Genomic DNA, 22,011 nt, shown 5'->3' on the forward strand with positions numbered 1-22,011 from the left:
GTTTGATTTGTAAGATCTAGTCATGTGATCATATCTAGATATCTGTACGTGTATATCTCTCTGTATTATCTGTGGGGAATGATGAATTAGGTATGAGACAGACAGGTTTGATAAAATAAGATATAACTAGATATTCCATCGTTTCGAAACGTATATAAAGGCTGGCAATTGATGTTGTAAAATAGTTTTCGATTATTAGATTTTGTTCTTCAATTCATATCTTTTTACTATTGTTCAATTCATAAGGTATCATCAATCGATCATAAGATTACCAATCGTATAATCGATAAATAGTTACAACAAACACCAAACAACAAACATCTTCTAATTGAATCATCATGCCATTCGTAAAGGACTTCAAACCTGTTGCCTTGGGTGACACCAATTTGTTCAAACCAATCAAAGTTGGTAATATGGAATTGAAACATCGTATTGTCATGCCTCCTTTGACTAGAATGAGAGCTTCTTATCCAGGCAATGTCCCAACTGATCTAATGGTAGAGTATTACGACCAACGTTCTAGAAGAGAAGGAACTTTTATCGTCGCTGAAGGTGTCTTCCCTTCTGCCCAATCTGGAGGTTACGATAACGCTCCTGGTGCTTGGTCAAAAGAACAACTTGATCAATGGAAGAAGATTTTCGACGTTGTTCATAAAAACAAATCTTTCATGTTCCCTCAAGTATGGGTATTGGGTAGATTGGGTTTCCCAGACTCTTTGGCTAGAGACGGTTTGAGATACGACTCTGCCAGTGATGATGTATACCTTGATGAAGAATATGAAACTAAGGCTAAGTCCAGTGGTAACAGACAACACGGTATCACTAAAAGTGAAATCCAACAATATATCAAAGATTATGTCCAAGGTTCTAAAAATTTGGTTGAAGCAGGCGCCGATGGTGTTGAAATCCATTCTGCTAACGGTTACTTATTAAACCAATTCTTAGATCCAGTGTCAAACAAGAGAACTGATGAATATGGTGGTTCCATTGAAAACAGAGCTAGATTCACTTTGGAAGTCGTCGATGCTTTGATCGAAGCTGTCGGCCCTGAAAGAGTAGGTATCAGATTATCTCCATACGGTAAATACGGTACTATGTCAGGTGACAGAGATCCAACTTTATTAGCCACTTATGCCTATGTCGCTGGTGAAATAGAGAAAAGAGCTAAAAATGGTAAAAGAATTGCTTATATTCATTTGATGGAACCTCGTGTAGCCAATGGTAGTTTTGATGAAAGTTTAGAAGAATTCACTGATAATACAAATGAATTCATCTACTCTATCTGGAAAGGCCCAGTTATCAGATCCGGTACTTTGGTCATGAGCCCATTGCACGCCAAGGCTATTGCCAACTCTAACAATAGAACTTTGTTAGCCCATGGTAGATATTTTATTGCAAACCCAGATTTAGTTACTCGTATTGAAAAAGGTCTACCAATAAACAAATATGATAGATCCACATTCTATGCTCCAAGTTCTGAAGGTTACACAGATTACCCAACATATGAAGAAGCTTTAAAATTAGGTTGGGATAAAGAATAGATACCGTATTCTCTTAGTTATCGAGGCTTTTGTTTTCCTAGATTCCAACAATGGATAAACCGTAATATATGTATATAGACACATATGTATAGACATAAAAGTGTGCTCACTTAAATATAATAGTGTTATTTGATTAATAATTCATTCATTCAACTGATCCAAGTAGTTAGTATAGAAAAATTGACTATAAATTTATATAATAGTTCGAATAATTTTACTCAAATCTACATAGTCAATACAGACTTGAAGATGAATACGCCACAAACTGATGATATATAATACAAATTACAATATTTAATACCAAGTGGGAATCCACATCTTCACAATTTTACACTTGTAAACAGCTTATAGTAACCATCTGTTGTTTCTGAACTTGTTCTAATACCAGGTTTAAAATATAATAAGACAAAAAGTATTTCAAGAATAAGGGATTCGAAACGTTAAACTTAAACAATTAACTGTTGAATATATAAAATAAGAGGCAAGACAGTAATGGGGTTTGTTGAAGGTTATATCCCAGTATCATACGATGGTACCAGTATGTTTAATCCTATTAAAGTTGGTAATATGCAATTGAGTCATCATGTTGTCATGGCACCATTGACTAGGATGAGAGTCACCAGGCAAGGTAATGTTCCTAAGGATATCATGATTGAATATTACGATCAAAGATCTAGAAGAGAAGGTTCATTGATTATTGGCGAAGCTGCTATTATATCTGCAGAAGCTGGTGGCTATGATAATATCCCTGGAGTTTGGTCTGGAGAACAACTTTCTCAATGGTGCAAGATAATTGGTGTGGTACATAGGAATAAAAGTTTTATTTGGCCACAACTATGGGCCTTGGGCAGAATATCATTTCCAGAGGTATTGGCAAGGGAAGGATATAGGTTTGTATCACCTTCAGAAGAGGTGTATATTGATGCAGAACAAAAGAATGAAGCGATTAGATGTGATAATCGATTACATGGACTTAGTAAACTGGAAATGCAACAGTATAAAACTGATTACATTAATTGTGCTAAGAAACTTATAAATATAGGTGCTGATGGAATTGAGTTACATTTGGCCTATGGATGTTTATTGAATCAATTTCTAGATCCAATTAGTAACAAACGTTTGGATGAGTATGGAGGTTCTATTGAGAACAGATGTAAATTCATATTAGAGATAATAGACGGTCTAATTATAGAAATAGGTTGCAGAAGAGTGGGAATCAGATTGTCCCCATTTGACGAAAGTGGTGGGATGTCAGGAGACAATGATCCCACTTTGTTATCAACGTATATGTATTTAATTGGGAGGTTAGAAGAGCAGGGTAAAATGGGAGAGAGAATAGCATATATACACCTGGTTGAGCCTTCAAGAAATAAAAAGTTAAAAGGCATTTCAAATGATTTCATATACTCTATTTGGAAAGGAATAGTAATACGATGCGGAAATTTAATTTATAATTCTAACGAAGCCAAAATGTATTTAGAAAAACATAAAAATACACTCATTGCATATGGGAAGTATTTTATATCCAATCCAGACTTGGTGACCCGTCTAGAGAAGAAACTACTGTTAAATAAATTTGATGAATCGACTTTTTACACTTCAAATTCGAAAGGATACACTGATTACCTAACATACGAAGAAGAAATGAAGAAAAAAAAATAGGAAAATGTGGAGAAAACCCTAGATCATCACAAGAATTGTAAAGAAATAATTATATTTACTGTCGTCTTATGGTAATGTGGATGAAGAAGATGCTGATGATGATTATTGTTGGTATTACCTACTCACTATAATTCAATATCATATATCACGACACCCATTAAAATGATTTGATAGAACAAAAAAAGCTTAAATAAAAAAAAAGTTGAAAACGTCATATTAATGAAAAAGTTGCATAAATCGAAATACATTAAATTTAAAGATATCGACAACAATATCAACACGGATTAGATCAGACTGGATTAAGTCACAGCAAAATTGACTATTTAAGAGTTGGGTCTTAGGCAAGATTAAAGGCATATATATATATATTACCGTCCAATATATATTTTGTGAATCTGTGATTTTATTGGGATCAAAGGTTGAGGGGAACTTAGCACTTTTGTGTATAATATAACATATAAAGTCATGAAGATTGCGAAAAGTGGTAATGCAGGTGGTTTTATTACTGTACTGATCAGTTTTTTTGGGTCATCGTTTGCAATTTTTCTACTGTTGAAATTTTTATTGAGTTCATCTATAATATCAATTGGGTCTATTGTTTCATTGATTCCAGTAAATTCTTTTAAACATTATGTTCCTGATTTTAAAAACACACCTGGTGTTGAATTTTATGACTTGAGTAATTACCAAGGTAACAAAGACGGTTGGCAACAAAATGATAGGATATTGTTTTGCATTCCATTGAGAGATGCGGCTCAACATTTGCCAATGTTCTTTGATCACATGAATAAGATGACTTATCCTCATAATTTGGTCGATTTATCATTTCTAGTAAGTGATTCTTCCGATGATACTATGGGTGTGCTATTATCACATTTACAAACTGTACAATCTCAACAAGATAAGTCTAAAAGATTTGGTAATATTGAAATTTATGAAAAAGATTTCGGTCAAATTATTGGTCAATCATTTAGTGATAGACATGGTTTTGCTGCACAGGGACCAAGAAGAAAACTGATGGCCAAGGCTCGTAATTGGCTAGGTTCTGTGGCTTTGAAGCCTTACCATTCTTGGGTCTATTGGAGAGATGTAGATATTGAGACCGCTCCAGTTACCATCATGGAGGATTTGATGCATCATGATAAAGATATCATTGTTCCAAATGTTTGGAGACCTTTGCCAGATTGGTTAGGTAACATCCAACCTTATGATTTAAATTCATGGCAAGAGTCAGAAGGTGGTTTACAATTAGCAAATCAATTAGATGAAAATGCTGTTATTGTTGAAGGTTACCCAGAATATGCTACATGGAGACCTCATCTGGCATACATGAGGGATCCAAATGGTGATCCAGAAGATGAAATGGAGTTAGATGGTATTGGGGGTGTCTCTATATTGTCAAAGGCTAAAGTTTTCCGTTCAGGTTCTCATTTCCCTGCTTTTTCATTCGAAAAGCATGCCGAAACTGAAGCATTTGGTAAATTATCAAGAAGAATGAATTACAATGTCGTGGGTTTACCTCATTATGTCGTGTGGCACATTTATGAACCTTCTACCGAAGATTTGAAACATATGGCTTGGATGGCCGAAGAAGAAAAGAGAAAAGCTGAAGAAGAAAAATTAAAAGAATTCTATGATAGAGTTTGGGATTCAGGGTTCGACGATGTCAGAGATGACTGGTCTTATGAAAGGGATTCAATTCTAAAGAATATTGATCATAAAATTGACAACAGTAAATATGAAAACATGGACTGGTCAGAAGATCCAGAAGATTCAAATAATATAAGGGTGCCGGCTGCCGAGAATGTTGATAATACCCAGCAAGAGGCTAGTAAAGAGGCAATTAAAGAAAACCATGTCCAAAAGAACGGTAACCAACAAGGTCAACAGCAAAAGCAACCGCTACAACAAGAGCAACAGCTACAACAAGAGCAACAACAACAGCAGCAGCAACAAAAAGTACAACAGCAGCAACAGCAACAACAACAACAGCAGCAGCAAAAGGCAGTTGCAGTTCCTGCTCAAGATGATGCTGCTGATGCAGCTAAGAAAGAAATAGCACAAGAGAAGAAGGGCCAAGATAAATCGAAGCAGCAACAACAGCTGGAACAAAAGCAAGAACAAAGGGAACAGCAAGGAAGAGCTCTTCAACAACAGAAAGAAGAGCTTAAACAAAAACAAGAAGCACAGAATGCACAAAATGCACAAAATGCACAAAATGCACAAGGGAAAAAAGCTGAATCCAATCCAAAGGAACAACCTAAACAGGAAGTAAAGAAAGAAGCCGAAGCTAAACAAAATGCCCAAAAGGAACAACAGAATCAAAATCAGAATCAAAAACAAGAACCAAAAGATGATAAGAAGAAGGAAGTTCAACTAGATTTCGATCCAAAGAATCAATAGTTTGTACAATAGAAAAAAAAAATTAAATTGATCACCACCCATCCCGTCTATACCAACTCACCTTAAAGAATTCTGTCTGATATACCCACGTCACCTGGCGAAGGTCTAATCGTTGCATGCAGAGATATATAAGTTTCATATACATATATATAATGCTCATTTTTTTTTTATTACCCTTAGAATAAGAAAAAAAGACGTTTTAATAAGATACAAAAGTTAATCTACAGGCAATTGGATAACTAATCAAACACCCGTCACTTGTATCAGTTCACCAAATGATATACATCTCTTGATACATCGATCAGTAAACCGCTAAACCACTTTTGAGACCATAAACCAAATCACGTGATAACCACACACGTGACCAACGCCGGGTGGCAAAAAAAAAAAAAATTGCCAAAAATAAAGAGACAACGTTAAAGCCCAAGATTCGAAATCGAAATTTGGTGAAGTTCTTAAATATAAAAGTATATGAAGATGAAGATGATGATGATGACCAGTTATCTTTAATTTTTTGATGAAAAGGGACTTGAGGATTGACAAGAAGTTTAGTTTCAGATCATTGGAGAGAGGTAGTTGCTGTGTGTGTGTTTGAGCTTTTTCTAAGGTTATTGTTGGTTTAATTATTTTATTTTTTATCTAGTTGCAAACTGAATATTTTTTTAAGGTTTGATTATTGGGGACAAGACCAGGATAATTTGATAATAATTTAATTGAGAAGTGGGCATAACTTAATAATTGGAGTACTAGATTTCACGGCTATTTTTGGATACTTTGCATTATATATATTTAATCTAATTTATTTTATTTTTTGAATAAAAGAAAAAATGGTTAGTATTACTTTTAAAGATTTTAAGAAAGAAAAGATTCCTTTGGATCTTGAGGGTTCTGTAACTGTGCTAGATGCTAAGAAGCAAATTGCAGTTAAGAAGGATTGTGAGGATTCCCAAATTAAATTGATTTACTCCGGTAAAGTTCTTCAAAATGACAGTACTATTGGTGATTGCGGTTTAAAAGATGGCGATCAAGTTATATTCATGATCTCAAAGAAGAAATCTACAGGAACTAAGGTAACTGAAGCAACTCCTGTGGCAGCTTCCACTGCTGCTGATGCTTCTGCTACCAGCGTTGCCGCTGTTGCTGAACCTGAACAACAGACAGTTGCTTCAGAGCAAGCCACCGAGTCCAATGGTAACGAAGAAGCGCCACAACAGGAAGAAGCACCACAACAAGGAGGACAACAAGAACAAGTGCAAGTGCAATCAGATGAAGGTTTTGTTGTTGGATCTCAACGTAATGAAGCAGTAGAGAGAATAATGGAAATGGGTTACGAAAGGGATGAAGTTAACAGAGCAATGAGAGCAGCTTTCAATAATCCAGACAGAGCTGTTGAATATTTGTTAATGGGTATCCCAGAGCATTTACAACAACAAGAACAACAACAGGAGCAGCAACAAGAACAACATGTAGAAAGTACAGAAGTAGCGACCACTGAAGAAACTAATGATAATGAAGATGTGGATAATGGAGAAGTTGATTTATTTACACAAGCTGCACAAGGTAACGGCGACTCCAGTGCTGCTCCAAGAGGAGCAGCTGGAGCAGCTGGCGGACCTCCAGGCTCTATTGGTTTGACAATGGAAGATTTATTAGCATTAAGACAAGTTGTTGCAGGTAATCCAGAAGCTTTAGCTCCATTATTGGAAAACCTAAGTATAAGATATCCTCAACTACGTGAACAAATTTTAGCAAATCCAGAAGTTTTCGTTTCTATGTTATTAGAGGCAGTTGGTGATAATTTACAAGGAGTCATGGGAGAAGAATTTGAAGGTCTTGCCGGTGGTGAATTGGGAGGTAATGATGATGCAAGTGCAGCAGGACAAGAACAACACATTGTTCAATTATCTGAAGAAGATGAACAAGCGATTTCACGCTTGTGTGAATTAGGTTTTGAACGTAATCTTGTAATACAAGTTTACTTTGCATGTGATAAAAATGAAGAAATTGCTGCGAATATATTATTCAGTGAATATGCTGATTAATATGCCAAATAAATATATATAACTATTATAATCTTTAATTGTTACCATTTGTATTTTAATTCAATTTCAACAAACCAAGCATTGTTAAAAAACCAAAATCAGCTAAAGTAAAATATAGTAAAATATAGTTAAATATAATAAAATATAATCTAATAACTAATAACTTGTAATAATAAACTAGCCTCAAAGATTATCCAATCGAATGGACAATTTAATTAAATCCTATAAAATGCATGAACTATAGAAATTTATGAGCGCTGTATGTGTTTAAGTGATAGCTTTTTCTAATCATTTAGCTTATTAATATTGGTGGTAGTATTTCAGTTCAGTTCGGTTCAGTTCGGTTCAGTTCATTCCATTCCATTATAATTGAATTATAATTTAAATCGGCTTAACTATTAAGCTAGTGATACATCACTATCAGATTTTTGCATAGTATGCTTTTTACTCTCAGCTAAATTATATTTCTCTAAATTCTTTGGAGATAAAACTGAGCTGAATGATTTTTGAGGTTCCCTTAAATTCCAATTCAAGGTTCTACTAATACTGTCGATATATTGAGTTGGTGATGATTCATACGTTGGGAATGGGAATGGACTTGCTGCAACCATAATGTAATCACCTCTCTGAAGTTCAAGTTTATCCTTACCATCGAAGGCAGCCCAGGCAGTACCTCTTGATTTAGCAGGGACTTTAATTTGTAGCACCATAGTTTCTGGTAAAATGATTGGTCTAAAACTCAATGAGTTTGGACAGATAGGGGTAACAACCATAGCGTGGACATTTGGATAAACTAGTGAGCCACCAGCACTTAAGGAATAGGCAGTCGAGCCTGTTGGTGTAGCAATGATTAGACCATCAGCTTGAGCGACGGTGAATAAGGTACCATTACCATATAATTCTAAATTAGATAGAAATGGGCTTGAACCTCTATCAATTGTGACTTCATTCAAGACATTATTTGAATAGATGACTTTAACTCCTCTGATTTTTTTACCAGTGGCAGGATCAACCTTAGTTGGTAGTTTACGATATACTTTACATAATAATCTCATTCTTACATTTACAGGTAATTTATTTTGCAAAGTCACATCGATATCTTTCTTGAAATCAGCAAAGGTAAAAGTAGTCAAGAAACCTAACGAACCCAATGAAAATGATAGAACTGGAGGCACTCTATTCTGGAAAATACTCGAAACGAATAAAACGGTACCATCACCACCTAAAGTCAAAACCAAATCTATCACATGTGGGTTCTCCTCAATCCATTTCTGGTTCCAAAACTGAATCTTTTGACTTTTACACTTACTATCTTTATACAAAGCTTTAACATCTAGCTGTTCAGAATCTTCTAGAGTATCTTCTATGTATAAAGTAATTTCAGGATGTTTTATCAGGATCCATTCCACTAATTCTCTTGCTAAATAAAGTAAAGAATCATCACCAGTCTTTACTACGATTAAAATCTTGATCAAATCACCAAATGGTCTGACGTAACTGTTTTTTTGATTCAATTGCAAATTAGCAATACTTTTAGCCAATTCATCTAAATCATTACAAACCCTATCGTTAGTATCCCACTGAACTAGACTCATAATTGCGATATATATATTGTAGCTTTCAGTTGCACTCTTTATGTCGAATCAATGAGACAAACTGTAACAAATAGTCCAATGAACCTGACGTCAACAGTAACACAAGACAAATAACCTTAAATAAATCAAACAAAAATCGACGAATCCTTATCACATCACAATCACAAACTTCAATTACAATTTCATTTATATAAAACAATATAATCAATTCTACATAGTATTAAAATTATAAAATGAATTCAGGAGGATGAGGGAAGGGGGGGTGAAGGAACTTAACATCAAACCTGCACTAAGACTGGCCATAGAACCATCCATAATCACCAAATCAATAAACTTAATAAGACCAGAGAAAGAGAGAAAGAGGGAAAGAAAAGAGAGGAACAACCACCTCAAGGAATCAACTCCCTAACGTCTCTAGATTAAGTAAAAGTAAGAAAAAAGCTAAAGAGAAGAAGTAGATATGAACGATATATAAATTGAGAACTAAAACTACAGCCCCATACAACGATGCCACATTGACAACAAGCTCTCTCATTCTGCAAGAACAACCAACATATCCATCTACGATGTCTTGTCAAAATTAACTTTGATATATTGCTAACGAGAGAGACACGTTAGTTGAAAATGCCAAACCATGCATGCCTTGCAAGTAACAGAGTAATGAAATGCAAGACAAAAAGGTCACTTAACGCAACTCAACTTCACTATCAAGAAAGACAGAAAAAGACAGACAGACAGAAAAAGACAGACAGACAGTCTCCCCTATTGTAGCAATGTCTGTATGACCAGATCAAACCCAGACTACAACAATCGACCGTTGGCAGTTGAAAGCAAAGAACAGATATACATGGTGTTATATAAAAACGAAACTAAAACTAACAATGAATTTAAAACTAAAACTATAATTAAAATAAACTTGCACAAAGTGATTACTATTATTAACCGAATCCCAAATCCCAATCCCTGTTTGCTGAAACAAAACCAGCAAGCAATTTCTTTCTTGTCTGTCACCTCACTCGAACTAAATATCCTCCTTGACTGATATTTAAGTGAATTCGTCGTCATTCGTTGAATTTCAACTTGGAAACTTGAACGGTTCTAACAGTGACGTTAATTGATTTGATTTGATTTGATTTGACCTGGATTTAATTTGACTTGGCTTGACTTGGTTAATAAACTAAAAGAGATGAACGAACGGCGTGGTATTGGTTTCTTATTCTTCCAAACCAAACCATCTTGATCCAATTCGAATCGAATCGAATCCATTTGATTTAACTCGATTCGAAGAGTTAACTAGTTTCGTTTCTCTTACTACAATAAGAAGGGGTTTGAGGGTGAAGGGGGTTTTCTCAAGGAAAGTGAAGGTGTGTTCTTAAGAAACAGCTTCGAAAATGACAGACAGACACAATGAAAAGGGGTAAAGCAGAGAGATAGAGAGAGAGAGATATTCATAAATGTAGCGAACGACTAGAATTTAGTTGAGTTGAGTTGAGTTGGATTAAATCAAACTAAAAGAAAATAAAATTGGTTAAAGGAAATTACACTACCATTATTAGCATTGCTGAAGTTTTAATGCTCGAAATATAAAATTTATATTCTTCTTTTAATCATTTCTTGCCTTATATTGTTTGATCGATTCTACATTGCCAAGTGTTTGATTCAATTAATGGTAGTGATGCTCCTAAGCACCAGCCAATTTCTTTATCAGATATTTTTTGTGCAGTTTTTAAAGTTCTTAATAATGGTATATCATATCCTGTTTGTAACAATGTAACTTGGTATGATAAGTCCAAACAATAATATGGGTCTGAATTTAACTCTTCAATAACACCAGGGCTATTTTGGTACATTGCTTCCCAAGCTGTCTTACCTTGACATATATTTCTAGATAGATCTTTCAATTCTTGTAAGGTAAATGTTTCTGAAAAGCCTAATGATTGGGTTCTATCATAAAAAAATGAGAAAATATGCATATCGTTAGTCTCTTTAAATGTATGAACTAATGATGGTTGGTGCACTCCATTAAATGAACATGGTTTGATCTCACAGTTTAGTTTTTTCTTAAGAATATCTTCTGCTAATCGTCTGCATTGTGGTGCTGATGGAATTTCTGTACTATGAAAGTCGACTAAAAACACATCTCCTGTTGATATTTGAACTTTGACATCTAATAGTTCAGAACCTGGCGCTAGACAAGGTGACATTAAATTTAATTTTTTTTCTTTATCAATGCCAATGTCCTTGGAAATCGCTCTTTCAACAATCAACTTATTAATCTGTTCTCTAATTTGGTTTAATCCATATCCAAGATGTGAAAATTGATACAATACATATTTCTCTCCGCCAAACGTCAATTCATATTTATGTTCCCCTTCAACCATCTCTTCATTGATATTTAAATCTGGTTCAAATACAATTTGGGTTGACCCACCTCCTAAATCAAATATGGCACTTGTTGGATTTCTTACCTCTCCGTTACCAATATTACCTAAAAGATAATTTGTGGTGATCCAGGCAAATACTCCTTCTTCATCACCACCCATAATTGATATACCGTTATTTTGAACTATTGGAAATGGATATTTTTCAGTTAAACGTAATCTTATTGCATCTAATATATTTTGTGATTTTTCTTCACCTAGTAATCTTAACCCGGCAGTAGCCTTTACTGACACTGGCGTACATTTTTTAGCTGCATCAGGTATAACAGCCAGTGCTTTACCCAACAATGGGTCCAAAGACATGGCAGCACCTTCTGTGTCAGCGTCAAATGACGATAGGCCTGGTTTTAAAGCTTCAAATACTTCTTTGATTAAAACTGGAGGTTGAGAACAAATATCGAATTCATAAATATGAATACGAGAACCGGAAGATCCAGCATCGATCATAATAACAAACTGGTGTTCTTTCCCACACTTACCAACAGGAACAATTTCATTATTTAATATATTTGAAGTAATTTTTAATCCAGCAGTGCTGTCACCTTGGAAACCTTCAGAAGAAGAGGAAATCGAAGAGAGTTTATTATTAGACTTCAACTCATTTAAAGAAGAAGCATCGACACTTTCATCAATTGGAACAGAAGCAACTTGTTGAGATAAATCAGGTTTATTCAAAGTCGGATCAACTGCATTTGAAATTTTAACTCTTGATCCAAAAGAAATAAAACTTGAAATAAAGAATAATAAAATAATTGATGCAACAATAGCATACAATAACTTTGTACGCTTAAAACTAAATCTCATTAGACCAAAATCAATATTAATACTTAAATCAGAAATTTCAACTTTTATCTATATCAACTTCAAACTGTATTTATATATAAATATATATATATATATATATATACATATATATGAGGTAAATTAATTATATTTTGAAACCTATAAAAACCACTTAAATGAGATACCGATATTTCTAATAATCGTCCTATTCCATCTGATATACTTTTATATTAAACTGTTTTAACAATCCCTGATACATTCATCTCATCTCATCTCTTTGCTAAATTTCATATCCTTATTCTTAAATATGCCGTTTCTTAATAAGGAAAAATCTCGAAATGATATAAAAATCGATACATTTTGAGTAACCCTCTGAAAGTGATGAAATTGGTATGAGACAAATGTATCACACGTTGGCACTAGGTATTTAGGAGGATCAACTGGGTAGTTTTAGTGATATATATTTTATCTAATTATTTTTCAATCTAATTTGGAGTGTAGACTTAGCATTAAAATTGCGATGAGCTTTAGGTGAACAAATTTTGACTGAACAATAATACTTTATAGGATTAATAAGAGTATAGTTTAGAAGAGAAGGTATATTTGAATATATTTAAATTATTTTGAAATGAGTAGGAATGTGGATAAGGCAAATTCATTGCTTGTGAAGTATCAAGAAGCTCAAGCAGAAGAAAAAACTGGATATAAGGATTATTCAAGGTATAAAAGACCAACGAATGTTTCCAAGGTGCAGTCTTTACAAGAAGCTCTGGAATGGAGGAAACAGTTGATGCATGAATTCAAGGACAAATCCTCTAGGATGTATAATCCTTGGTTGAATGATTCGCAATTGATTGAATTAAATGATGAACTAAATGAATTACTTAGAGAAAAATCGAAATGGGACTGGCATATTTCTAATAGATTGGGCGACACTAAGCCCACGAGGAGCAAGAATGGAATAGTTGGAGGGAAATTAATCATGGGTAAAAGATATTTTGGTAGAGCTTTGGAACTACCGTCTGTCAAAGAAATGATAAAGAATCAAGATCAAGCTCTCAAAGAGAAGAAAGCAGATAACAATCTAGTGGATATGAAACTCATACCGAAGGATAAAAGATCATTATACTTTACAGGAACTACAAATGACAAAGCACAACAAAATGGTTGGAATAACTACATGGAGCAATTCACTGAAACAATGGAACATGAAATCGACAACGAAACCCTTCCATTCGATGATGACATACCGGTGCCATCTTTAGAAGATATGGAAAAATGGCTAGTTGCAAGAAGAAAACAAAAATTACTAGAACAAATAGAATTCGATTAGAATCCCTATTCTGTATCTCATCGTTGCCTATATGGACGTCGCCAGGATAGACATATAACTGTTCCTTTTTAAAGCAGTTTGGAAAGGATAAAAACAATGTTAAAAAGGTATGGCTTAAGATTAACAAGATAATGGCACCAACAGGGACATGTAAAATTTTGAAGTGTATGCGATTTGATTGCTTCTGATCACCTAGGATTACCTGGGTCAATAGTACATGTTAGTCACGTATGCGTTTTAGACAAACACTACGCTGCATTCATACTCACGTGATTAACAACCGTTAATGCTCGTACGCCTATCTAATTTAATATTGCAATCAATAATTTATTTAAATAGATCAAGATTATGTTAACTAACACACAACCTCTAAATATTTGTAATATCATAAATGAACCATTAGGATTAATGGGCAATCAATCAATATAGAGGGAATTCTGTCACATTTATGCTTAAATAATCTTACTAGTGCTTGATTTCCCACTTCAATTTTAAAGAATGTTTAAGATCAAGAGGTTACTTTTATTATTGGTAATTATTACCACTACAGTATTGTATAAAGGGTTTTCTAGAGTTAAGAATCATCAATCTCCAGTAGTTATTGTTGGATCTGGTTTAGCCGGGTTGACTACTGCATATCAACTGGTTAGTTCTCATAATATACCAGTCATAATCTTAGAGAAAAGTAATTCATTAGGTGGAAATTCCATTAAAGCTTCTAGTGGTATCAATGGGGCTAACACTTTTACTCAAAAGTCTGAAGACATTGATGATACTCCGGAATTATTTCTAAAAGATACCATCAAATCTGCTAAGGGTAGAGGTATAAATTCATTAATGAAAGTTTTAACTTCAGAATCAGCAGGAGCAATTGAATGGTTACGTAAGGAATTTGACCTTAAACTAGACTTGTTGGCACAACTTGGCGGCCACTCTGTTCCTAGAACACATAGATCATCAGGAAAATTACCTCCTGGATTCGAAATTGTTAGTGCATTGACCAAGAAATTGAAAGCTATTGCTGAATCAGACCCAAATAGGGTTAAATTTTTACTAAATAGTAAAGTCATTGATGTTGAAACAAGTTATTTTAAAGGTGTAACTGGGATAACATATCTAGATGATGGAAATAATAAACAAATAATTCCTACAGAGAATGTAGTCTTCTGTACTGGTGGATTTGGTTACTCTGATTCTTTGATTCAAAAATTTGCTCCACATTTAGCGCATTTACCAACCACTAATGGTGAACAAACTACAGGCGATGGCCAATTGATCTTATCTAAATTGGGTGGAGATTTGATTGACATGGGACAAATCCAAGTTCACCCAACAGGGTTTATAGATCCGGAAGACAGAAAGAATAATAAAAAGTTTTTAGCTGCAGAAGCTTTAAGAGGACTTGGTGGAATCTTGTTAAATCAAATTACGGGAAAAAGATTTGTAAATGAACTAGATACTAGAGATGAAGTCACGAAGGCTATCCAAAAGTATGGTCCAAGCAATGATAATAGAGCTATCATTGTGTTAAGCGAAAAAGTTTACGAAAACTACAAAAATAATATGAATTTCTATTTATCAAAGAAGCTATTAGTTAAGATGAAGGTTAAAGATTTAGTCAAACATTATGATCTACCAATTTCTGTTGGTGAAATGACTAGAGAACTTGTCAAATATTCTACCGCAAAGAAGGATGAGTTTGGACGTTCTCTTCGTATCAATACTTTTGGAGGCGATGTAACTGGAGAAACAGAAGTATATGTTGGTGAAATAACCCCAGTCATTCATTTCACCATGGGTGGTGCTAGAATTAATGAAAGGGCAGAGGTATTAAACTCTCGTGGCACTAGAACAGCAAGAGGTCTATATGCGGCGGGAGAAGTCTCTGGTGGGGTCCATGGTGCAAACAGACTAGGTGGTTCTAGTTTGTTAGAATGTGCTGTTTTTGGTAGAATCGCTGGGAATACTATAGCTCTAGGTAACTAATGACCAATATGATACTATTATATTTTCTACAAAGGGTAAGTATTGGGTATTTAAGAATTTACACTATATCATTCAATGGAATAATATAAAAGTATAACAGGAAACATAAGGATAATAGTGGGAGCAGGAAAGAATTGATCCAATATTTCAAGGTTCTTCATAGGGTTAATGAATTAAACAAACCGATATTAACTAGAATTTTACATTACTTACTGAGTAATATTTAAGTTATTCATGAAATGGGAATTTATTGTTACTAGGCAATTGCTTTTGGTTTAAAACATATCTTTGATTCGTTCCAACTGCTCTTGTTGCACATAGCTGAATCATCTTTCTACATCCTGCAAGTCTGTAATAGCTGTCTATTTTCTTAACAAGATATAGACAATCAATGAACTTTAGATCTACACTCTAGGTAGTCATTACATAGAGATTATATATGTTTAGTAGGTAGTATCTGTAGTACCTCATAATTAACTAATTTACACGGGGGAGGGTATCCATGTTGTTAATTTGACAAGTAGTTTTAGTATTGATCGGTGATATATTAATCAGTTGCTTTAACCTATAAATGGTTTGTTCTGATATCATTTAATACGTAATTAGATAGCCGCCAAGATATGTGTCATGGCTAGACCGTTGTTTTAGATTATCAAGGTTGTTATTAAAAGTGATTATTGTATATTATTCGATATATAAAGATAACACAGACACTTATTTAATTGTATATTTAGTTTACCATTTCAGATATCTACCATGAGACTCCCTTGAATAAATCCAGACATGCCTTTGTTCTAACAAATACCAAACTAACTCTACATTTAAAAAATAAGTAAATATTTACCAAAAGGTTAGCCAAATAAATACTTTAAATTGTGGTCTGCTGACTATTCAATTACCACTTTATAAAGAGGAAAATAAAATTTCCAACAATTGATATGGTTTCGTGGTCTAGTTGGTTATGGCATCTGCTTAACACGCAGAACGTCCCCAGTTCGATCCTGGGCGAAATCAAATTAATTTATTTTTGCTTTTTAAATTTAAATTTAAAGCACAAGTAATACTTAAAGGTTTAAAGAAAGTAGTATGATCGCAGTCTTAATTAATTATAAATGGAAACCAATCCTATATCATTATTATATTTTATAATAGAAGACCTAGTCATCTCAAGAGCAGGCACTAACAAAGTTTAAAGAAACATAGATTTTTTGTCTATTGAATTTTATTGTTGAGCCATTTTCTTGTACATTGGATTGCCTTCTAGCAGACAATATATCATTAATTTCAAACCCTTTAGCCTTAATTACTCAACACTTGGTTGCTTTTAAGGGTACATATTACTGACATAAACATGGCCTTGATCAATAGATTACAAACTAAGGCTAAAAAAATAAAGGCTCATTCGAATTTTTTAGTTAATTGAACATTTGTTCTATACAGGCAAAAGAAGAATTACTTTAATAAGACCTCACGACCCCTCATGCAATGATCCAAATACAACTCCTTTAAGGAAGGTGTTATTGCCTTTAAACTTCTTATGTTCTTCTTGAAGAATGCTTTGCCTCCATAGTTACGCCTATCTTTAAAATTTGCTTTGCCTCGAAGCGCTTGACTCAGGTACACCTCTTTTAACCTACAAGTTTTTACTTGTTCAATTTAAATATCTGAAACTCAGGATACTGTTATAGCGAATTAAAGTGGCCTTCATTGGGCAAGACACTCTTCAATAGCTTAGATCTCATGGCCTTAGTATCATTAACGAATATTTGAGGCTTTCAATTCATATATGGGGCGATTCACATATGGATGTATTGGATATATAAATGGCAGATTAATAGAACTCTGTAAGATAATAAGGAATTTTGGGAATTAAATTTCGAGATATCTAGAATTTTTTATTAGTTTCTACCAAAAGTAGATCTACATTTAGGAAGAACTCCATATATTACAGGTAAAGTTAATTGATTAATTTAAAAGACAATACCAAGAAAGGAAATAATTTCAGTTAATTGCGTTTACTTAAATATAATAAATCGAATAGGGTATGAACAACAGTTCTATTGAAGCTATAAGTCAAAGTCATAATGTGTTAATAAGATATAATTTTAACTCAATTGATATTCCTAGCTCGGAAGTGTCAGAAAAGAGAGGACATTCTCATTTCAGTTCAGGCTCACATGGCCACCCATACTATCACCCAGGTATCAGTTCTGGATCTAGTAGTACTAATAGCAACAATAACAATAATAATAATAATAATAATACTAGTAATCATAATAGTACTAGTAACAATAATAATGGCAATAACAATAATATAACCGATACAACAGGATCAACTCAAGGAGGAGATATAATTTATTATAATGGTGCAAATAGTCAAAATATCGTTCGTAAAAAAGTGTTGATCTATTTTCTAATGTTATTTGCCTTTTTATTCAATAGTAATTGATGAATTGGTTATTATCTATTCAAAAAATATTTTTGATTATTTTGACTGTTTGCAAGAAAGTCAATTGTTTAGTTCGTTAATGCTACTTTTTCATTTTAATAATTTTAATTATTGGACTGTTTCACAAATAAGAGTTGCACAACATTTATTATAGATGATGTTTATACCTGTCTTTTATTGTTTAGTCGAGAGAGGTAATACATTATCTGTTGGAAGTATTCGCAACAAAAAAACCAGGATATCAATAAGTTTCATGGCATTATTTCATTTTATTTGTGATTACGAGATTTCTACATCAAATGCACAAACTAACTGAACCATATCAAATGACACAATGGTTGTGGTGACGAATAAAGAATATAATATATTAAGTTAGGCTATATATATATTTATAAGTGTGAATATAAAAAATATGAAAAGTAAAAGAACTGGAGTCTTGTTATAAAAGATGAGGTTTGGAGGTATTTTTTTTTAAAAGGACACATAATCGGGTACTTCATTTGTCATCTCTTTATTAGGCATCTAAGTGTTATCGTTTTACTTAATGAATAAGTTGAATTTAGCATACTTAGTATTAACAAAAATGACCAACTTGGTCCCTCACAGATCCTTTGTTGATTGATACTTGCAAAAAAGAAAGCCCTGTAGGGGGCTCGAACCCCTAACCTTGTGATTAAGAGTCACACGCGCTACCGATTGCGCCAACAAGGCTTGTATTTGTTGAAATTTTTCAAAAGGAGTTAATAGGTAACCGTGATTATCTGGTATGTCCGGGTTATAGTTGATATCAAAATATTGAAATGGGATATTTTTCAGAATGGTAAGAGCTTGAAGCTATGATGAGAGTAGATATACCTTAGATAGGCATCTTGACCTATTACTGAGGTCAGTGAGTGGCAACTCGCTCTCCTTCTGGTAACAGAGTAGTCTATATATGTTGTAACCTAAATGTATGAATTCCATATATAGGTTTACAGATTATTCATATCACGTGATAAATGACATTTGTATTATTTGGCCTTTAATTATTATTTAATTGTATATTGAATTTGGTATACGTTAGAATGAAGGCTGGTAAGCGTTTATTCTATAGGATCTTAAGGTTGGAGATCTGTAAGTTAAAGTAAATATACTTGTTAATAATAATAAATTTCTATATTCTTTTATGTACAAAGTAAGATACTAAATAATATACAATAATATACAATGATCTCTTTAAATATCAATGTTAATAGCATGTAACAACATTCTTGTAGTGACACATATTTCTTCACCTTCAAGGTTCGTATGAAGTAACCTCGAAGTAGTCTCGAAATAATACAAATTTGTTGCCCTAATGACATAAATGCAAATATTAACAATATGACCTAAGAGATAGATTATAGATCTTTATGGTTCTAGAACATTCTTATGAGCTGAAAGATTATATTTATAACCCTAATCATTTTAATGAACAATGATTACTAATGATATGAAGAAATAGTCTGTCAATATTATTGACAGCAATTATTATGATAGATTCCAATAGCTCGATAATGATGATCTACTTGATCATCTGAGCAATTGATGATCATGTCATAGTGTAGAGAATCATGTTGTGGTTTTTCTACCGAATCGTTCATAGTAATAGATTCTTTATTTATTTCCAAGGACATTCTTAATAAGTTGATATTGATCCCGTGTATTAAAGTATATAATATACACATGGGAATATAATTAACATGACAAGTGTCAATTAAGATCTTGTCATTTCTTATATAAAGTGTTGGAAAAGTTTTAACGTCAGAAATAACACTTTCGTGTAAAGTAACATTTCTTTATCCTATATGAATAATGTCGTAATACGTATATATCACGTGTTACCTCATAATTCTGACAGATATTACTTTTACATCTGAACAGTAACAACATTCTTGTAGTGACACATATTTCTTCACCTTCAAGGTTCGTATGAAGTAACCTCGAAGTAGTCTCGAAATAATACATTGTCTCTGAGCTAAATTGCACTTAAAATGGAAAACTTAACCGGTTTTTTGTTACAGAATAAAATACATAATAAAAACAGTAGTATGAGCACTCTGTTGATGGTCTATTGTTCCTAAAACTCTGTATTCGTAACTGACCTGTAAATTGGTTTCCTTCCGAAGAACTCATCCTTGTTAGCTCAGTTGGTAGAGCGTTCGGCTTTTAAACAATTCCAAGTTTAAACCAAGGATACCGAAATGTCAGGGGTTCGAGCCCCCTATGAGGAGTTCTTCTCTTTTTTTTAAGATTTTAGATTTGACAAGTGTACCTACCACTATAGTTGCCCAAGGAAGAAGTATTCTAATAGGGACAAACTTTTTGTTGTGCTGGGGTTATTTCTCAATTGGATCTTACTACCAGTTCTATATTTTGTCTAAATCATCCATGTTGCACTTAGAATTTTTTTTTTGCAGTTAAATGCAATATATTTTTAAAACTTTTGCTGTCAGCTAGATCATTAACAACCGAGGTACAACTTCTAACTGTGTACTACTGGTGTCAGAATGGTTAGAACTTCAAGCTTTAATAAGAAGTAGGTACACGTTAAATATGCATGTTGACCTATTATCGAGGTCAGTAAGTGGTAACTCGCTGCTCCTCTTGTAACAGAATAGTCCATATAGCATAAATAATTTTATATATTGGAACTGAACATTTGTTCATCTTATTTGCGGAAGAAATTGTTCAGATGTATGATTAATATCTGATTTATTCAGTTTCGTGATTTTATACAAGATGATTTTGTTAGAGTATTTATATTTATTTTTCCGTAGTGTCTTACAAATGTACTAAATAAATATATATCAATATTTTAGACAGATTATTTAGATATTCCAAAATACCATTCCTTTTTATATGTTTAGATCCAATATCAGGATATTAGTATTATTAATTAATTAGAATAATTGATGATGTCCTTGCACTTCACTTCTTATGATACGATTTAGCAATTGCTAAGATGATCGAGAACGCCATTGACGAACGATCAATTGCAATCTATCATAATAATTACCATCCATGCCATTGACAGACCATTTCCAAATAATCTTTGTTTTGAATACACTTAGGACAATAAATAGCATTTATTGAGTCATCAGAATATTCCAGAACCTTATAGATCTATAATCTATCTCTTAAGTCATATCAGTAATCTTTGCATCAATGTTATTAGGACAATAAATATCATTTATGAGATGATGTTAATATTATGGGAACCTATAGATGTATTAAATGGTTACATCAAAACTATCATAAGCCAAGAAGCAAATTCATAAGTATCCGACTTGAACGGATGAAGGAAAGAGTTTAGGATGATGATATTAAAGTTCTAAAAATTAAAGGCACCGATAATGTCGCTGATGTACTAACAAAACCGACTACATCAAACGATTTTAAAAATTTAAAATCTGTGATGGATAATACTCTATCTTCTAAGACATTACTTCCATTGACAGAGAATTGGTAAGTAGGTTAATCTCATGTCACTAAGTTTACTAGGCTCGCTGGTACTCTGCTCATGAAGTCAAGTTAAAATGTCTTCGGAGATAGAGTGTTGTTCATAACAGACTTTAATTTTTCAAGATCGCTTGATGTAGCTGGTTTTTTTAATACATCAGAAACATTTATTGTAGAAAATTATGTTGTGGTTTTTCTACCGAATCGTTCATAGTAATAGATTCTTTATTTATTTCCAAGGACATTCTTAATAAGTTGATATTGATCCGGTGTATTAAAGTATATAATATACACAT

At 33.2% G+C, this 22,011-nt stretch overlaps 9 protein-coding genes and 3 non-coding genes across 12 annotated transcripts; 8 read left to right on the forward strand and 4 right to left on the reverse strand.

Moving 5' to 3' along the window:
- Positions 1 to 338: 338 nt before the first annotated feature.
- On the forward strand, positions 339 to 1,541 carry Kpol_370p3 (alkene reductase; the record flags this gene model as incomplete). The annotated part of the gene is made up of 1 exon (XM_001642583.1): positions 339 to 1,541. The coding sequence occupies one exon, from the start codon at positions 339 to 341 to the stop codon at positions 1,539 to 1,541; it is 1,203 nt and encodes a 400-aa protein (XP_001642633.1).
- A 492-nt stretch (positions 1,542 to 2,033) lies between these two features.
- On the forward strand, positions 2,034 to 3,203 carry Kpol_370p4 (uncharacterized protein; the record flags this gene model as incomplete). Its single annotated transcript, XM_001642584.1, has 1 exon — positions 2,034 to 3,203. The coding sequence occupies one exon, from the start codon at positions 2,034 to 2,036 to the stop codon at positions 3,201 to 3,203; it is 1,170 nt and encodes a 389-aa protein (XP_001642634.1).
- A 465-nt stretch (positions 3,204 to 3,668) lies between these two features.
- ANP1 (Anp1p) lies at positions 3,669 to 5,606 on the forward strand (the record flags this gene model as incomplete). Its single annotated transcript, XM_001642585.1, has 1 exon — positions 3,669 to 5,606. One exon carries the CDS (start codon positions 3,669 to 3,671, stop codon positions 5,604 to 5,606), a length of 1,938 nt encoding a protein of 645 aa, XP_001642635.1.
- Positions 5,607 to 6,433: 827 nt separating this feature from the next.
- RAD23 (Rad23p) lies at positions 6,434 to 7,648 on the forward strand (the record flags this gene model as incomplete). Its single annotated transcript, XM_001642586.1, has 1 exon — positions 6,434 to 7,648. The coding sequence occupies one exon, from the start codon at positions 6,434 to 6,436 to the stop codon at positions 7,646 to 7,648; it is 1,215 nt and encodes a 404-aa protein (XP_001642636.1).
- A 398-nt stretch (positions 7,649 to 8,046) lies between these two features.
- On the reverse strand, positions 8,047 to 9,243 carry Kpol_370p7 (uncharacterized protein; the record flags this gene model as incomplete). The annotated part of the gene is made up of 1 exon (XM_001642587.1): positions 8,047 to 9,243. One exon carries the CDS (start codon positions 9,241 to 9,243, stop codon positions 8,047 to 8,049), a length of 1,197 nt encoding a protein of 398 aa, XP_001642637.1.
- Positions 9,244 to 10,862: 1,619 nt separating this feature from the next.
- On the reverse strand, positions 10,863 to 12,488 carry Kpol_370p8 (guanosine-diphosphatase; the record flags this gene model as incomplete). The annotated part of the gene is made up of 1 exon (XM_001642588.1): positions 10,863 to 12,488. The coding sequence occupies one exon, from the start codon at positions 12,486 to 12,488 to the stop codon at positions 10,863 to 10,865; it is 1,626 nt and encodes a 541-aa protein (XP_001642638.1).
- Positions 12,489 to 13,095: 607 nt separating this feature from the next.
- On the forward strand, positions 13,096 to 13,800 carry ISY1 (Isy1p; the record flags this gene model as incomplete). The annotated part of the gene is made up of 1 exon (XM_001642589.1): positions 13,096 to 13,800. One exon carries the CDS (start codon positions 13,096 to 13,098, stop codon positions 13,798 to 13,800), a length of 705 nt encoding a protein of 234 aa, XP_001642639.1.
- A 498-nt stretch (positions 13,801 to 14,298) lies between these two features.
- On the forward strand, positions 14,299 to 15,786 carry Kpol_370p10 (uncharacterized protein; the record flags this gene model as incomplete). Its single annotated transcript, XM_001642590.1, has 1 exon — positions 14,299 to 15,786. The coding sequence occupies one exon, from the start codon at positions 14,299 to 14,301 to the stop codon at positions 15,784 to 15,786; it is 1,488 nt and encodes a 495-aa protein (XP_001642640.1).
- Positions 15,787 to 16,726: 940 nt separating this feature from the next.
- On the forward strand, positions 16,727 to 16,800 carry Kpol_370trna1. The gene has a single exon. It is a non-coding gene; the product is annotated as a tRNA-Val (tRNA).
- Positions 16,801 to 18,873: 2,073 nt separating this feature from the next.
- Kpol_370trna2 lies at positions 18,874 to 18,946 on the reverse strand. The gene has a single exon. It is a non-coding gene; the product is annotated as a tRNA-Lys (tRNA).
- Positions 18,947 to 20,388: 1,442 nt separating this feature from the next.
- On the forward strand, positions 20,389 to 20,487 carry Kpol_370trna3. The gene is made up of 2 exons: positions 20,389 to 20,426; positions 20,451 to 20,487. It is a non-coding gene; the product is annotated as a tRNA-Lys (tRNA).
- Positions 20,488 to 21,882: 1,395 nt separating this feature from the next.
- On the reverse strand, positions 21,883 to 22,011 carry Kpol_370p11 (Tkp4 protein; the record flags this gene model as incomplete). Its single annotated transcript, XM_001642591.1, has 1 exon — positions 21,883 to 22,011. One exon carries the CDS (start codon positions 22,009 to 22,011, stop codon positions 21,883 to 21,885), a length of 129 nt encoding a protein of 42 aa, XP_001642641.1.

Source organism: Vanderwaltozyma polyspora, genomic scaffold (genome assembly GCF_000150035.1).
Source record: "Vanderwaltozyma polyspora DSM 70294 KpolScaffold370 genomic scaffold, whole genome shotgun sequence".
NCBI lineage: Eukaryota > Fungi > Ascomycota > Saccharomycetes > Saccharomycetales > Saccharomycetaceae > Vanderwaltozyma > Vanderwaltozyma polyspora.